The sequence below is a fragment of the Arvicola amphibius genome, chromosome 2 (assembly GCF_903992535.2).
Source record: "Arvicola amphibius chromosome 2, mArvAmp1.2, whole genome shotgun sequence".
Taxonomy (NCBI): Eukaryota; Metazoa; Chordata; class Mammalia; order Rodentia; family Cricetidae; genus Arvicola; species Arvicola amphibius.
In genome coordinates, this window is record NC_052048.2 from 26,228,414 (window position 1) to 26,244,825 (window position 16,412).

At 41.8% G+C, this 16,412-nt stretch overlaps 1 protein-coding gene across 2 annotated transcripts in view; it reads right to left on the reverse strand.

Annotated features, from left to right (window-relative positions):
- Nucleotides 1-16,175, reverse strand: part of LOC119808036 (murinoglobulin-1-like) — a 50,712-nt gene extending 34,537 nt beyond the window's left edge. The window contains exons 1-9 of one of the 2 annotated variants that reach the window (XM_038320353.2): nt 16,019-16,103; nt 14,887-14,950; nt 12,910-13,093; nt 12,072-12,231; nt 11,908-11,960; nt 5,216-5,236; nt 4,778-4,946; nt 4,349-4,433; nt 3,240-3,348 (exon numbers count right to left, since the gene is read on the reverse strand). In XM_038320353.2, the coding sequence (XP_038176281.1) occupies nt 3,240-3,348; nt 4,349-4,433; nt 4,778-4,946; nt 5,216-5,236; nt 11,908-11,960; nt 12,072-12,231; nt 12,910-13,093; nt 14,887-14,950; nt 16,019-16,028 (855 nt within the window). In that variant the 5' untranslated portion in view covers nt 16,029-16,103. Of the gene's footprint in view, nt 1-3,239; nt 3,349-4,348; nt 4,434-4,777; nt 4,947-5,215; nt 5,237-11,907; nt 11,961-12,071; nt 12,232-12,909; nt 13,094-14,886; nt 14,951-16,018 lie in introns of both variants that reach the window. The other variant, XM_038320352.2, reaches the window with a different exon arrangement.
- Nucleotides 16,176-16,412: the final 237 nt, after the last annotated feature.

Genomic DNA, 16,412 nt, shown 5'->3' on the forward strand with positions numbered 1-16,412 from the left:
ATGAAACAGCCCACTACTGAATAATGAGTGCATCAAAGAAGAAATAAAAAAAGAAAAATTTAAAAATCCCGAAATTAAGTTAAAATGAAAATACAGCACAATAAAACCTCTGGAACACATTCATAGCAGTCCTAAGAGGGACATTTGCAGATCTGAATACTGGCATAAAAAAGAAGAAAAATCACATAAATAAAGGATTTGATGATAGAAGTCAAGGATTTGAAAAAGAAAAGTCAAACCAAACTCAATATTAATAAACGGGAAAAAATAATAAAGACTAGGACAGAAATTAGTAGAATATAAATAGAGAATACAAAGAATCAATGAGTCTAAGAGATGGTTATTTAAGAAGATAAGATCAACAGACCTTTGGAACAATCAACCAAAAGACCAAAAGAAATTACTCAAATTAACAGAATCAGAAATTTATAAGGAAACATTATACGGATATTAAAGAGATTTAGAAGACTGTAAAGGAATACTTTAAAAACCTGTACTACATTAATTATTTAGAAAACCTAAAACAAATGGACAAATTTCTACATTCACTGAAAATACAAATGTTAAACCAATAAGAAATGGACAACTTCAATACATAGACTCTAGGGGGGGAAAGCCACCACTGCCATTTTCCTAAACCAATATAGCTCCTTATTATATTCCAAAGACTTATCCTTATACTTACAGATACGTGTAGATCTTACCCCTCATCAAATACTCTTATTTTTCAATCTCTAGAGACACGATAGAGATCCACAACTCACCACAATGAAGAGAGTAAGTGCCCCCGATGTGCTCATCCCCACCTGATGCATCTCCAACATAACCACTGCATCGATGGAACAGGGAAAGTCATGGAACAAGCATCAGAAAGAATGTAAAAGACCAGACCGCAGTCGCAGCATAGAGGGACAGGGGAGCCTGGTAGAGGAGTTGGGAGGGAGAAGGGAGCAGGGAAGAGAACATGAGGGATCAGGAAGATCGAGCTGGGTGAAGGGCAGAGAGGGAGAGCAAAGAAAGAGATACCTTGAAAGAGGGAACCATTATGGGGTTAGCAAGAAACCAGACACTAGGGTAGTTTCCAGGAACCAACAAGGATGATTCCAGCTAAGAATCTAAGCAATAGTGGAGAGGGTACATAAAATGCCCTTCCCCCCTAATCAGATCAATGACTACCTTAATTGTCATCACAGAACCTTTATCCAGTAACTGATGGAAGCAGATGCAGAGATGCACAGCTAAGCACTGGGCCGAACTCCTGGAGTCCAGCTATAGAGAGCGAGGAGTGATGTGTGCAAAGGGGCCAAGAACATGACGGGGGAAACCCACAGAAACAGCTGACCTGAACTAGTGGAACTGACAGCAGGGGAACCTGCATAAGACTCAACTAGGCCCTGTGAATGTGAGTGACAGCTGTGTGGCTTGGGCAGTTTGTGGGGCCACTAGCAGGGGAACCAGTACTTATCCCTAGTGCCTGAGCTGGCTCTTTGGAGCCCATTTTCTATGGAGGGATACCTTGCTCAGCCTAGGTACATGGGGATGGGCCTTGGTCCTGCTTCAAGTGATGTGATAGACTTTGTTGACTCCCCATGGGAGGCCTCACCCTCTCTGAGGAGTGGATCGGGGCTGGGGTAGGGAGAAGGTGGAGGAAGTGGAAGAACAGGAGGAAGAGGCAACAGGGATTGGTATGTAAAATAAGATTGTTTTAAAAAGAAAAGTAAAAAGGCACACGTGAAACATTAAGCTGAGTTAAATACACTTTCTTGAACTTAAAAAAAATTAACCCAACCCTGTGTGTATGCAACAAAGCTTAAAAGATGTTTACATTGAGACTCTTTACAAAGTACATGTGACCACTTCCATAAAGATGGAGTCTATTGACTGAAAAACAAGGCTCAGCTAAGGGTCTATGGAGAATGACTGATATAAACATAAGAGTCTGTGGGAGCCGGGAGTGGCCTGGCCCTACAGGTAGCACAGAGGTCACCTAGTCTGTTGTAAAGTACACATGACAACTTCCATAAGGATGGGTCCTATAGACTGAGAAACAAAGCTAAAGATAAGGATCCAGAAAGGAAGAGTCTGGAATAAACATATAGTCTGGGCGTTCAGGTGTGTCCTGGTCCTACAGATAACATGGATCACCAGGATATTAACTACATCCATTCCCAGCCTTTGGGGTGGAAAATAGGTATACATTGCCTCTGTGGAGGAGACGATCCTGCTTGTTTAACCTTCCTGATTTCCCTAATGCTTATCTGTGAGCCCAAGGACCTTGGGCTCTCTACACTTCATACACTGTGGTCACGTGAAACTACAAACTAGTACAGCCACTTAACAAGTACGTATAGACGCTCCTCAGAAAACACAAGGTCAAAGTACCACATGATCATCTATCAGGAATGTATAAAAGGAACCTACATCAGGATACCAAGAGCTGTGTTCACGTGCATGCTTGGCATTTATTGATTCACAAATAAATGAGTCTATCAGTTGATGAATGGATAATCAAAACTGGACCAGAGAATGGTACAGGCATGGGGAGTGTCACCTTACACAAAATATACCAGACTTAGACACACAGCAGTGTGTGCTTTCTGCCGCATGAAAGGGGAAAACAAAGAAGACTGCGAAGTAGATGCTGTTTCATTGGGGAAGAAGAAGAGTCGGGCAGAAGGACGGATGGGGGAACAGCGAAGGTAACAGAGGAGATAATCAAGTACGTGATACACAAGTAGAAATGTATTGGAAAGAAGCATAATCGTTTGGTACAATTTACTCACATTCTATATGTGCCAATCAAAACATACTTTCAAAGAATAGTCTAAAAGGCATGAAAGTAGCAAGGGCTACACAAGAAGAGGAGAAGAACACAGGAGCAGACAGAGGTGGCGATGGGACTAGGGAATATGGTGAAAATACATGATCCTCGTGTATGAAAATGTCATAAACCTATTACTTTTGTCCAATGAATATATACTAAAAATTATTGGTGGCCAAGTTTAGCCGCAAAGTTGCTGACCTATCCCTAAAGTAATAGTGGGTCCCAGGACTATCAATATTGTCAATGAGGTGGTAGGGGTGCTGGGAGTTGCACACCTGCCTGGCTAGTGTTCCACCAGAGAACCACACCCCGAAGTCCTGAGGTCCCGAAGTCCCAGAGCATCCTCTTTTAATACCTGGGTGTGTGTTTCTTCTCAGTCTTGCTGTCTGTTCAGCCTTTGAACAGATTTACTCACCTGTCTACTGACTTCTTTGCATCCAGTCTCTTTATTCTTGATATGCTCCTTATATTTATTACATATGTGTATCTTTGCATGTCCTGGCACAGGCTTCCCATAGGTATACCTGTCAAAAGATGAATTCAGAGAGACAAGAGTCTTCCTAAAGCAGAGACCTACAGCCCTCCCATCCACGTTCACATGGTCAATCTGTAACAGTAGACTGACTATGTAGTTTCACAACGACAGAAAATATGGTCCATTGGTACCACATGACACTTTATAACTAGACATAGTAACAATTTAGCCCCATTAAGAACCTCTGGGGGACATGATTTTCTCCCCTTTGTAGTTCTGGAAAGATTAAATGACCAAATCAGGAACTTCAGCTAGCAAATAGCAGGGCTGAGAGGACTGGGAAGTGTGGCAAAGGACTCAGAACTATTCTAACGGACTTTCTCGATCTTTTGCCTTCTTCCTAATCAATTTCCTTTTGAGCATGTTTATTTTAATGACAAGCAATTGTGAGCTCAGGTGTGTCTCTTCTGTTTGATTCAGGCCCCTTTGCAAATTCTTTCTACCGTGGTTTGGCTTACCACGATTCCAGACTTAAAGAGCAATTTCAGTTGCTGTGGCACAGGGTCCTTATTTATCAGGTACAGAAATGCAAACAGAAAAGTGAGCTGTTTAAAAGTTCAACTTGGGCGGCAGCGACCAGAAGTAGAGCCAGACTGGGAACTCTTGTTTCTCTGCTCTTTCCGTCAACCCGTAATAGGTCAGGAGAATGGTGAGTTTAGTGCCTGTGTCCTCTTCACATGGACCAGGGAATCTTTTTAGGTACCTTCCTGTCTCCAAAGGCAGGAACTCTCTACTGCCTCATACAGCTAATTTTATCATTGGTGTCATCAGAATTAACATCAGCAACATACGCAATGAACGGTCAAGCAGTGATGGATGCAGAGCCGTCAGGGACATGAAGAGGAAATGAACACCATGGGGCAACATTCTAGGAGGGAAGGCCACACAGCCTTAGCATTTGTAAATACTCTACTGTGAGGCCTTATCCCAGATATTTCTTATGTTCAAGCATATTCTTAAGCCTAGAAGGTTAAACACAGCTGACTCACATCCCGCACACAGTCACGTTGAGTTTTTCATCTTGTATCGAGATGGCCTTTGGGACCTTTACTTGAACTTCAAATCTGGGAAGCACTATTGGGGGAGAGAGAGAGAGAGAGAGAGAGAGGGGAGAAACTCAGGTGGGAAATGACTTTTGCCTAAAGGATCAGCCTCCGCCAAGAAATGGTGATTTCATATTATTGAGGTAACCGCCCCCTCTAAAGTTAGAAAGTTGAGCGGTCATAGGTCATAGGTTATATACAGTTTGAAAATCCCAGAACTCTCTGGAAGCTCCATGTTGCTAGCTGGGTAGCTTAGTGAGAGTCAGAGGAAGCCCAGTCTTATGCACTGGAACTTAATGTCCCCGAAGAACTCATCCCACGACAACCAGAAACTTGGGACATCCACTTTCCCTTGTCAGTCTTCCCAAGACGTACCGAATTCCTCCACAGTGAAGGAGTGCTCTTTCTTATCTCCTGATTGCTTTTGTATCACTATCTTGTAGGACCCCAGAATGGGCTCTGAGGACAGGCTGAAGGACAGCTGCTTAAGCCCGGTCTCCGTGGTAACATCCCTCCACTGCATAATGCGGTTCCTTTTTGGATCCTGTGAAACAGGTTGCAGACTTTCTAAGTAGACCAAGTGTCAACTGAAGCCACACATCTGAGAGCATTATCTGTGTGGTGGAACATCTGGGAACTTGCTAATATTCCTTTTGGATAGGGGGCAATCAAGGTAAAGTGGGGGATAATGAATCAGTTATCTGGGGCGGTGGTGGAAGGCTGCCGACCCATAGCACTGCTGCAGCGTGCCAATATCTAGTTACTGTCAGTGGACTGATTTCTCTCAGAATAGGAGATAGTTGAGTTTCTTACCTCAATGTAAGCCAGAGGAAACTGGAACAAAAGGAAAACAGTGTTAGTTTAGAACAGTGTTCTCAGTCTAGGGGTCACGACCCCCTTGGCAAACCTCTCTCTTCAAAACTGTTTACATTATGATTCGTAGCAGTAACAAAATTATGGTTATGATGTATCAATAAAAACAACTGTATGATTGGGGATCACCACATGAGGAACTGTATTAAAGAGTCACAGCATGAGGAATGTTGAGAACCAATGGAGGAATGTTAGAAATTTCACATATACAGCAAATTCAGTAGAGTCACACACAGCACGGACCATATGATAGAAGTTTCAGCCAGAATTCAGCAAATTTAATATCCGGTAACAAAGTCAATTACAAACCAATTAACCATCATAGAGAAATTTTAAGTGTATGTTCTAGCACTCTCTGAGTCATACGAACACCACTTAACAGACAGGAACTGAGAAATGGAGCTTCGTGGGCCCTTATCAGCAAGGTGTCTCCAACGTGCTATGAGACCCACCCTGAGCCTTTGCGGTATAGAGATTACAGAGTCTATTGTTCAAATCAGGAACATCTTTAGTGTGAAGTGGGGTTACTAGTTTTAAATATATCCAGTTATAATGCTTAACTTGGGGTGTGTCCTGGGCACACATATAGCTAAGCTCACTCCACGCAAGGCACTGGCTTCCCACTCCTCGTCTAATGAGCACGCGCACTCAATATGCACCTCCTGGACGCAGTTCAGCAGAGCAAACCAGTGTCTAACCATTGCTCTAAGTCAGAGGAATGATAATAAATGCACAGGAAGAGGAAATAACCATAAATAAACAACAGTGACTACAAAGGAAGAAAGGACTCATAGCTGTTCTTGTGTCTATGGAGAGTCGCTGCTGACTAAGGCACAGCTGCATGTTCAGAGGTCTTGTGGGCGAAGTGTTTCTGATGGATCAGGTGAAGATCACACAGTTAGGTAGGCGGTGGCAAGGTCATTTTTAAGGTTCTGTAATAGCTGAGCTGTCTGAAACGGTAAACTTATTCTAGGTGAGCATCAACTTGCGGAAAACACGATCACTTCCAGCAGTTGAAGAGGGAGCAAGCTGTGGCAGTTGTAAGGGAATTTTAGTGATACAGAGCTTGTTTCTGAAAGTCTGGAAGGATAAATCATGACAACGGCTGATGAAAGTGTGGTGCACGTGTACACAATGAAAGTTTATCCTGCTGTAAAAAACGAAATCACAAAACTTGCAGGCAAAACTCAAGAAATGATAATGGTAAGTTTGTGGGGGCCAGCCATGATAAGTTAAGTATGAACAGGTCACCCAAAGGAAGTTCTTTATTTCCAACAATTATCACCTGCCAGAGTAGAACTCGGCCTTCGATAAATTTTATAAGAAGTCGGAGTCTCAGTAGTTTACCCTGAGATAATGCCTGGCTGCAAGAGGAACCACAAGTTGAGTTACTCGACCCCCACCCAAGAACAGACCATCCAAAGGAAATGCCTAGCATTTCAACCACTGTAGATAGGACCACCTGCCACAACACACCCACCAGGACATCCCTCAACAAATGTCAGGGGTTCTAAACCTCAGAAACCCCCCACTCCCACCTTTACTACTATAAAAACCCAATTCTAACTGAGCTTGGGGCTCTCCAGTTATCCCAATACATTGGACATGCAGAGAGACCGAGTTTGCAAACTTGATTAAAATAAAGGCTCTTTGCTTTTACTATATGGGACTCGGTCTCCTTGTTGGCTTTTGCGGGACTTCACGGATTTGGGCATAACAAGTTCAGAAAGATGATTGCTATGTGTTCTTACATGTGGTGTCCCGCTCCAAATAGAGCTATGTGGTTAACCAAAAGTCTTGTGCAAGCAAGGAAACTAGAAGAAGACCACTGGGGAGGGAAATCCCTCAAGGTGGGGGACAAAGCATGCCATAGGTGATGTCAAAGCACAGGTGCACTTTTGAGAGCAAAATGTTTAAACAAAGATGAGTGTGTAGGATGGGAGAGATGAGAGGGGAGGGTGGGATGGTTAACCCAAAGAAGAATCCATGAAAAAAACCACATGGAAACTTTTTCTAAGTCAATTAAGAAGCATAAGTTGAAAGGAGTCAGAAGGACTACGCACTGCAAATCTAGATAATGCTGCTTCTGACAGCCCTGGGTCACCACACAAATGTCCCAATGGTAGGCATGAGATATCTCCCTAGGAGTTGCTGGCCAGCGAGGCCCTAGAGACCCCCAAAGCAGTATAGGGTCTTGCACTCATCTTGATTGCCCACAATAACTAGTTGATGATATTCTATTGTGGAAGACACCGCTCTCCTTGGTTGAAGGGTGCAGAGAAACCAAGCCGGGGTTCCGCTGACATCCCACCCTCCTTGACTAGCTTTCACAAGGCCATAAGGTGCTTGCTGTAGGGACTGCGGCAGGAGAGGAGACGTCAATGGCCTCATCCAGTTGAGGCTCAAGGATTTACAACACCAGCATGCCAGGCAACATGTGCCCAGTGGTAATAGTAGCGCAACTTATGGTGGTAATCAGCTGATCTCTGACTGAATTCGAGTCTTGTTCTGTAAGATGGAATTCATGCTGGGTACTGAAAACCCAGTCAGCAACACATGACTGAGGAAGTGATAGGCCCAAGTGGAGAGATGAATCTTTTGTTTAGCTAAATAGCCATGGTACCCAGTTGCCTTCTGAATAATTTATGCTAATACCCACGGACAACTATCACATGCAGTTTGAATGAGAGGCGCTTCTCTTTGCTGTGCGACCTGTCCTCAGGACTCTAGGCTCTCTCCATTTTCCTCTGATCTTTTTTGTGTGTGCCAGATTTCCTCACCTTCTAAATAAGTGGTCCTTAGGACGGAAACTCTCTTCTCTTTCCTGCTCTTCTCAAATGCTGTGTCTCTGTGTGTCACCCACTTTCACCTTGAAATGCAGATGATGAGGGTGCACATGCTGTTCTTTTGGAAACAATGACTGCAGTTTGAGTTTTATAAAATCAGGATGAACCAAAAAAAGGAAGAGGCACTTGTTGACTTAGTAGACTTTAAAGACATCAGTTGAGCCAGACAGGCATGGTGGCAAATCCTTTAATCCCAGCACTCAGGAAGCAGAGCCAGGTGAATCTCTGTGAGTTTAAGACCAGCCTGGTCTACATAGAAAGTTCCAGGACAGCCAGAAATACATGGGGAGATCATGTTTTGTTTTTTTTTAAAAGTCAAGAAAAATTTTCATAACAATCCTGTATATGATTTCTTTTAATATCATCCTGGATGACCTGGCCTCATGGCCAGCAAAGAACACTAATGTAAATGGAGACTGCTCTTTCATTTCTCTGCAGCCCAGACCCCCCAAAATCACACAGAAACTATATTAATTACAATACTGCATCACCTATATTAATTACAATACTGCATCACCTATTAGCTCTGGCTTCTTATTAACTAACTCTTACATCTTAAATTAACCCATTTCTATTAATCTGTGTATCGGCACAAGACTGTGGCTTACTGGTAAGGGTCCGGCATCTGTCTCCTTCTGCAGCTGCATGCTGTCTCTTTGACTCTGCCTACTCTCTGTATATATCTCTGTTTGGATTTCTGACTTGGCTTTGCTCTGCTATGCCATTGGCCGAAACAGTTTCTTTATTAACCAATGGTAATAAAGCATATCCATAGCATACAGAGGGGAATCCCATAGCACACTAAGCTATAAAGACTGTGAGTGAAGAAGTAAAATTGTTTCTGTCAGATTGAGGGACCAAAACTTAGACCAGTCCCCAGTCGGTAACCAGGCAGGAAGAGGAGCCACAGACAGATACTAAAAACTGGGAACTCCTGGCTTCCTTCTCATACTCCTGACCCGTGACAAAGACCTATTGGAATTCAAGATAAGTCATTTTGACAAAGGATTTTAGTGAGATCAACATCATAAAAAGTAATGGGGTACATAGACACACAGTAATGGGTGACACACAGAGACATAGCATTTGAGAAGAGCAGGAAAGAGAAGAGAGTTTCCGTCCTAAGGACCACTTATTTAGAAGGTGAGGAAATCTGGCACACAAAGAATGATCAGAGGAAAATGGAGAGAGCCTAGAGTCCTGAGGACAGGTCGCACTGCAAAGAGAAGCGCCTCTCATTCAAACTGCATTCCTCTAATACCAGGGCACTTCTGCAATAAACCAGTCCAACATGTTCAAGGCCAAGCCCAGGATGGACTCACCCTACAGTTGTATCTGCTTCTCTGTCTTTGTTCAAACTTATCAACCCTAAATAAGGGAAGAAAGACTCCTTAAAGTTCCTCAAAGACCCCAGCCCTGGGGAGACAGGATTTTCCAATCCCCCTCTGCAGAGGGTCTTCCCGCCCATGCTCCTGCTGTGTGTGTGTTTCTTCACCTCTAATAAAAGCCTTTCTTTGCTGGTGGATTCGACCTGCTGTGCTCAAGATTTTTCCTGATTTTTAATTCTTTAACTGGCAGAGAAAAATGAACCCTACTGTGTACAATAGTAGCAGATCATTTTATAACTGGCACACAAAACCTATTGGAATTCAAGATAAGTCATTTTGACAAAGGATTTCAGTGAGATCAACATCATAAAAAGTAATGGGGTACATAGAAAAAAGATCTTAATTGCATGAAAATGAAGCAAATGAATTATAAACTCTATCAACACCATTTATTAATGAAAACTATGATTTGGAGAATAAGTCAATTAGGAAATTCAGTAGGCTTAAGAAGAACATTGCAAACCATTAGGAAATACACAGAAACATTTGTTATTAAATGATTAAAGGTGTTACCAAACACTCTTTTCAAATCAATATATACATTATTAATATTTCAATGACATTTCCAAGTCTAATTGTAGAACTGCAGCCTGATAGCAAAATTTACACAAAACATCAAGGAGCAGTTGATGAAATTCTGAAGAAAGAATTAATCTGAGGACCTAAATTTAACCTAAATAAAAATGAAGGTGCAGTAATGTTCACGAAGCCAGGAAGTGAAAGATGGGAGGGAGAGGCAGTTGGTAAATGTTAGCTGCTCAAGCAGAAGAACCTGGGTTCCATCTGTGGAATCCGCATAAAAAGCAGGGACAGGTGCTTGCTGTCATCCCAGCTGGGGAGCAGAGACAGCCAGCTCTCACAGGGTCCCTGGCCAGGCCACCTAGCCTGATCATCAAGCCCCAGGTGAGCCAGAGTCCAAGTCAAAACCCACGATGTTCAGCACTTAAGAAAACGAAACCTAAGATTGCCCTCTGGCTCGCACACACATGTGTACACACATGCACACACACAGAATGAACATGTATTATGCACAGACACACAAAGTACTAGGAAGTGAGTCAACAGTCTATGCTGGGAATTTAACAGTGTCACAAGCCTACAGAGCTAGGTAAAGGGATTAAGAGACTGCCCATACATATGCGTATATAATGAGGGATGGAGTTAGACTTACCTTGGTCTGTACTCTTAAAGAAAGCTGACCTCTCCCAGTAGCTATCAGTTAGCACCAGCGCCTCAGCTAGAGGTGGGTTTTTACGAACATCTCTCCTCTCCATGCTAAGGTTTGGTCTGGCTTGATCTTGCACATGCTAATTGTGCATGCTAACACAATTGTAAGTTCATATTTGTGGCCACCATGCCGGGTCCAGAGGACTGTTCCTTTGTATTCATTTACTACCTCTGACTCTTATGCTCTTTCCTTCCTCTCTGACACAGTAGTCTATGGTCCTTGAGAAGAGAGGATGCTGTTCAGATGTTTAATTTGGGCCTTCACAGTCCACAGTCAAGCTGCTGCTGATTGGAGCCATCATCCCTACCGTCTAACTTTCATGGAGCTGGAAGGTGCTATGCACACCATAGGGGATGGGGGTAGGGGTGCAGGGGGGTGAGGAATCATCAGTCTTACCCAGCTGTGAACCCTATGAACTATGAGAACCACTGGCCTGGCAAGACATGGCCCACTGGTGCAATAGTAACACATGGAAGTAATCAACCACTCTCTGACTAGATTTAAGTCCCATTATACAAGAGGAAACCCACATTTGACAACACTTTTAGGCCAAGAACCCATGGCTGGATGTGTGATAGGTCCTAAAAGAGAATCCAGTATTATTAGGCTGCTAAAGAGCATGGTATCAAACCAACTGCTACTGATTGATCTTTATACTTAGAAAGCATCTCTCAGTCCTTGTCAGAGAAGCTTCTATTTGTAGCAGAGAGTGATTAGCACAGACACCCACAACTTGCTGAAGTACAGAGGACGAGAGACTGGTAAATGCTGTTTTATATAAGAGAGTCCATTTAGGGAAGGACCTCAGTGTTAAATACAAAGTTGTATATAGAAATACCCTTTAGACTATAAGTGAATTCTTCAAGGATGGCATGACGTGACACAAACTATAAAAACATGATGAAAAACATGATTAAGATGAAAGGTTCTGTACAGTAAAAGTCTCCATGAAGTATAAAGAAACCCCAGAGGCTCTTAACCAGAAACAGACTGCAAAATACAAGGAAAACATAGCAGGGCCAACAGTAACTGAGGAAGAGGTAGAAATAGGCAAATGAGCAGAATAGGAAGCAAGATCAACTCATACCTTAGCAAGGGGCTAGAAATGAAAATATTTCAGTAACATTGTGTCTTTATGAACCCACCAATACCCACATGTAAAAGACTCACCGACTCATTCAGAGGGTGCAGATTTATATCCATAGAGACAACCCGGAATTTGACTGGACAAAGAGAGAGAGAGAAGATTTCCTAGTGAGTTCCAGACCTAGGCCTTCTCTGTGCCATGCTGAGGATGGCTTCTTACGTTCATTGCCCACAATGGAGCTTCGCACCTGTCTGTCCTGGTTTGTACACGGGTTTGTCTGTCTGGACAAAGACAGCATTCACTTTGTTCCACACCAACATCATATTCTTCTTGCTGAATTCATGTTCTTGTCCTTTAATGTGGACAGTCAGGTACCCCCTCTCATAGGAAGATGAGACTCTGGAGAGCTGAGAACGAGAGGAATGCAAGACCCTTCATCATCTGACCCTTTGGAGGGCGGAGAGTCCCTCCTCTCCTTCCACACCATGGGAAGGAAGGGAGGCCCATCAGTTTCTGTTTAAGCATTTTGAGGAGGAGGGTACATCAGGAAAAAGGTAAGGAAAGAAAGCACAATGTTTCATATGAGTTGATGGAAGCAACAAAGACACAGTCGTTTATACGGAGTACGAGCAATCTCGACTGAGAATTAGCTCTAACTCTGAAACCAAGGTAGAGTGAAAACTAACATATTAATGGCAGTAGGAATTGTGTCTTGAGGATAGGTCCAGAGAAGAAACCCAGCACTTTTCCAGGATATCAGTTACACAAAGGAGGTGTAGTCTGGACTAGTTGGACTGCTATCTGAAGCTTATAACGTACTAGCGGAAAGTATTACGAAGTGGCAAAAACCCTTTGTCCTCTGGGTGGGAAAGGAGCATATGCACAAGTATTGTCTCTCTTCCCATTTTGGGGTGGGATAATCTGTGCTATTTGTTTATTGGATAAATATTCTGAGTTTCTATTGTTTTGAAGAAGTAGATGTGTTTCTAGGTTAATCTTTTTCAGAATGGTGTAAGTACATTAGATATCTGCACACATATGGACATAAATACAGAAAACAAGTTGGGACCGGTCCCTGTACTCACAGTGAAGGAGACACAGTGGAACAAGTCCTTGTCAACCACGAGTTCGTTGAACAGACTTGTGCTTCCTGAGCGAAACTGCAAGGAGGCTCTGACAGTCACCGTCTCATTCAGGTTGTAGAGATGGAAGCAGATTTTCTCAGGGGTCTCAGTGTAGAGCCGGGTAGGGACCAGTGCTATATACTTCCTGGAAAGGAAAGAGTTGGGGTCAGCTGAGGACAGGTATCATTGTCTATGACTGGAGTTTCATTACACTAATTATCACCATCCACGTTTCGACAGCTGAGATGGCAGGTGACACCTGATACAGTGGAGAGGTCAGACAAGTATCAGTTTTGTAATAACCCAGCTTCAGCAGTGGTATCCATCGAGACAGGTTCAAATGGCATGTACACCCTTCGCTTAAACAGCTATAATTCAAGTTCTAGGAGGGTTTTTTAAACATCTTTTAAAATGAAAACACGGGAGGAATCATTATTATTTTCATAAAAAATTATGAAGATTATTCTTAATTACCATATTTAATTACTGAAAAATAGATCAGTGCCATGTTTTTATTCCCGGGTACTCTTAAACCTAAGATTTATAATGTGACTGTGCAGTCCAGAGTTGCACGATTCATACATGTTACACTTGAGCAAGTGCCAAAGGTTATCTGTAGGAATCATACTCTACCTTCTTTTTTGCATTCAGGTTTTTTTGTACCCAAACTTGCCCCAAATCTAGCCTGTCATTACTACATCATAAAAATGCAAAAAAATTATCAGGTTGCTTTGATTTTTACCACTTTAAATATACTTTTCTGATCAAAGATAATAGCAAAAGCCACTCAACAATATAATCCTGATAATGTGGCTATTTGGGCACCAAGTAACAAGTTCTACTGGTAGTTTAAAAATTAGTTTAAAAAATTACATATAACAAAACAAGTATCAAGCAAGAATTACAGTTATAACATTTATATCTACTTCATCTTTTATCATAACTAAGAAAAAATATCTATCTATTCTTCAACTTCACCAAAGATCCCTGAAGAATATAATATTACCTAAGTTAACAGGAAGTGCATTGTAAACAACTTCCCAAACTCTAGAACTGACAGAGACATCTTGCTGCCTGGACAGTCACCCAAAGTTTTTCTGTAACATTGGGGCATCCATCTTCAGCCTACTGGCTCATAATATCCAGCAGACTTTCCCATGAAGCAGGAAACCCAAAGATCTGTTCTGTATTGTAGTGGCAAAGTCCATCAGTTGCTTTCTTCTGTGTCCTGCAGAATGTCTGGCAGACTGTTTTATGAAGCAGGAAGCTCAAAGGATGGTCTCACCTTTAAGCAAGTCCAGGAGTCATTTTTCTGTGGGTCTTCCCTATCCAGTTCATACAGTATAATATTAAGCAGTCTAGGCAAGAGTAGTTTTTTTTTCCCAAATGGCCAACAAACTCCATCAGGAGCCTCTTTGATGACCATCATCCTCTTTAAATAGATTTATGTTGCCAAGAGCAGATGTGTCTCATTGTCATGAAAAGTCTTAAGTTAATAATTTAAACATTTTAAATGTCATATTCTGTAGGTCTTTAAAAGGTTTGAAGATTATCTATCTAACTGAAATATATCTCTATATGTCTAGAAAGCCTAACTAACAAGTTTTACTATTACAGATGACTATCTATTAGCCTGTATTTCTTAATTATACATTATATTTTTAAATAAGCTGCACAAACATAGTATCTTAACCAAGAATAATATATATATATATATATATATATATATATATATATAAAATTGATCTTAAATTTATACCAATACATCAAGATCCATACCAATGCAAAGTATTGATCTCTATAGTATATCTAGTATATCCTCCTTTAAATGTAAAGAAACCTTTATAAACAATATTTGGAAATTTGGGAGTAGCTTTCTCCAAATTGTTTCCTGTTTTTTGTTGGGCAAAGTAATTTTTGGGGAGTGTTCATGGCAACCTTTTGAGGAATCTTGATCCATCCAACCACATTAGTCTGAAAGGAATCCATAGGTTCTCATCTTCTGTGGAAACAAAAGAAGAACCTCTTTTCCAAAGCAACAAAGCCTTAGACTCAAATTTTGAAGTCAAGATACCTTTAAAATATATGTTAGTTCAGCTTAGCAGCCCATACAATGACATGTCTCTCTGAACTTAGCTCATATACAGTAAAAAAAAATCAAAGAAAACATAATGATATACATAATCTAGACTCTGTGTATATTCCATTTTTACGTGACTTATTTTTTCTTTACTCCTTTAATCAATGACTGTCTGTACTCTGTCTCTTTAAATACTTTATTAAAATAACCATTTACTTCCTTTTATAACTGTCTATATTCTTTTTCTTCTCTCTCCCAAGCCTATGTACATTTATCCAACACTGTGACCCATTTAGAGGTCTTTTATTTCTTCTGAATCTGTCTTTATTGTGTATCTGTAATCGTTTTCTGACTAGGACCATTTCTTAAAATACAAAGTAGATTGGCTAGGACTAAGGCTGATTTGCCTTTTGGCTCCACCCAGTCCAACATGGTAGCAGTCCATTCACTGCTTCTGAGACTGCCAGGTGGGAGCCATGCTCACAACCTCAACTCTGGTAACCAGTTGGTCCATATTGCCACTAAGTAATTTGCAGCATGCTGCCCACAAACCCCATTCCAGTGCTTGGCCTTCTGAAAGAGCCAGAGTTTATGCTGGCAAAAAGCCACCATTTTGAAACCACGCAGGTTTTTTTTTCTGCTGCTGCTGCTGAATCATGCCTCTTAAAGAAATTATGCCTCTGCTTTCTTCTAGCAAGCAGCACCCACCCGAGAAAATGATGCTACCAAAAAAGCCACGCTTAACTCTGTTCTTTTGTGTCTAGGACTCCTTTCCAAGCTTTCTCAGGTTTTATGTGGATTTAGTCAGCCCCACATTGGTGCGCCAATTGTTGGGGGAGGGTGCTTGCTTGTTCCTGGCTGCCCAGACTCCCCAAATAATCATCCAGAAACTATATTATTTGTAATACTCTTTGGCCAATAGCTTAAGCATATTGCTAGCTAGCTCTTATATCTTAAATTAACCATTAAGAGGCCCTTGGTGGTACTCACGGTTGTCCATAGAATGAGGAAGCAGAAGTCAGGAAGGCAAGAAGAACTGAAATAAGACATTGCAGAGCCTGCTTGCCCTTCCACATGGTGTAGGAAGAAAGGACAAGAGGATGGTACCTATATGGAGATTTCTTGAGACACAGTGGTCTATTTATGAGTGCCCTGTGCAGATAGGAAGCTCCACCCTAGGTGGCCAAACAGAGAAGTGGAATTTTGCAAGAGTTCTCTGTTAGTGTCACTGTATTCAGTGGTGGCCTCGAAACAACTCAAATAAATTACAACAGTCTCAGGAAAAGTGCCAGAGCAGCTGCCGATGGTGTTGGAAAAGGGTCAAGGTCATAGAATCTACTAGGTTTGAATTACAGCAGATGTTTTCAGTCTTAACACTACTGAG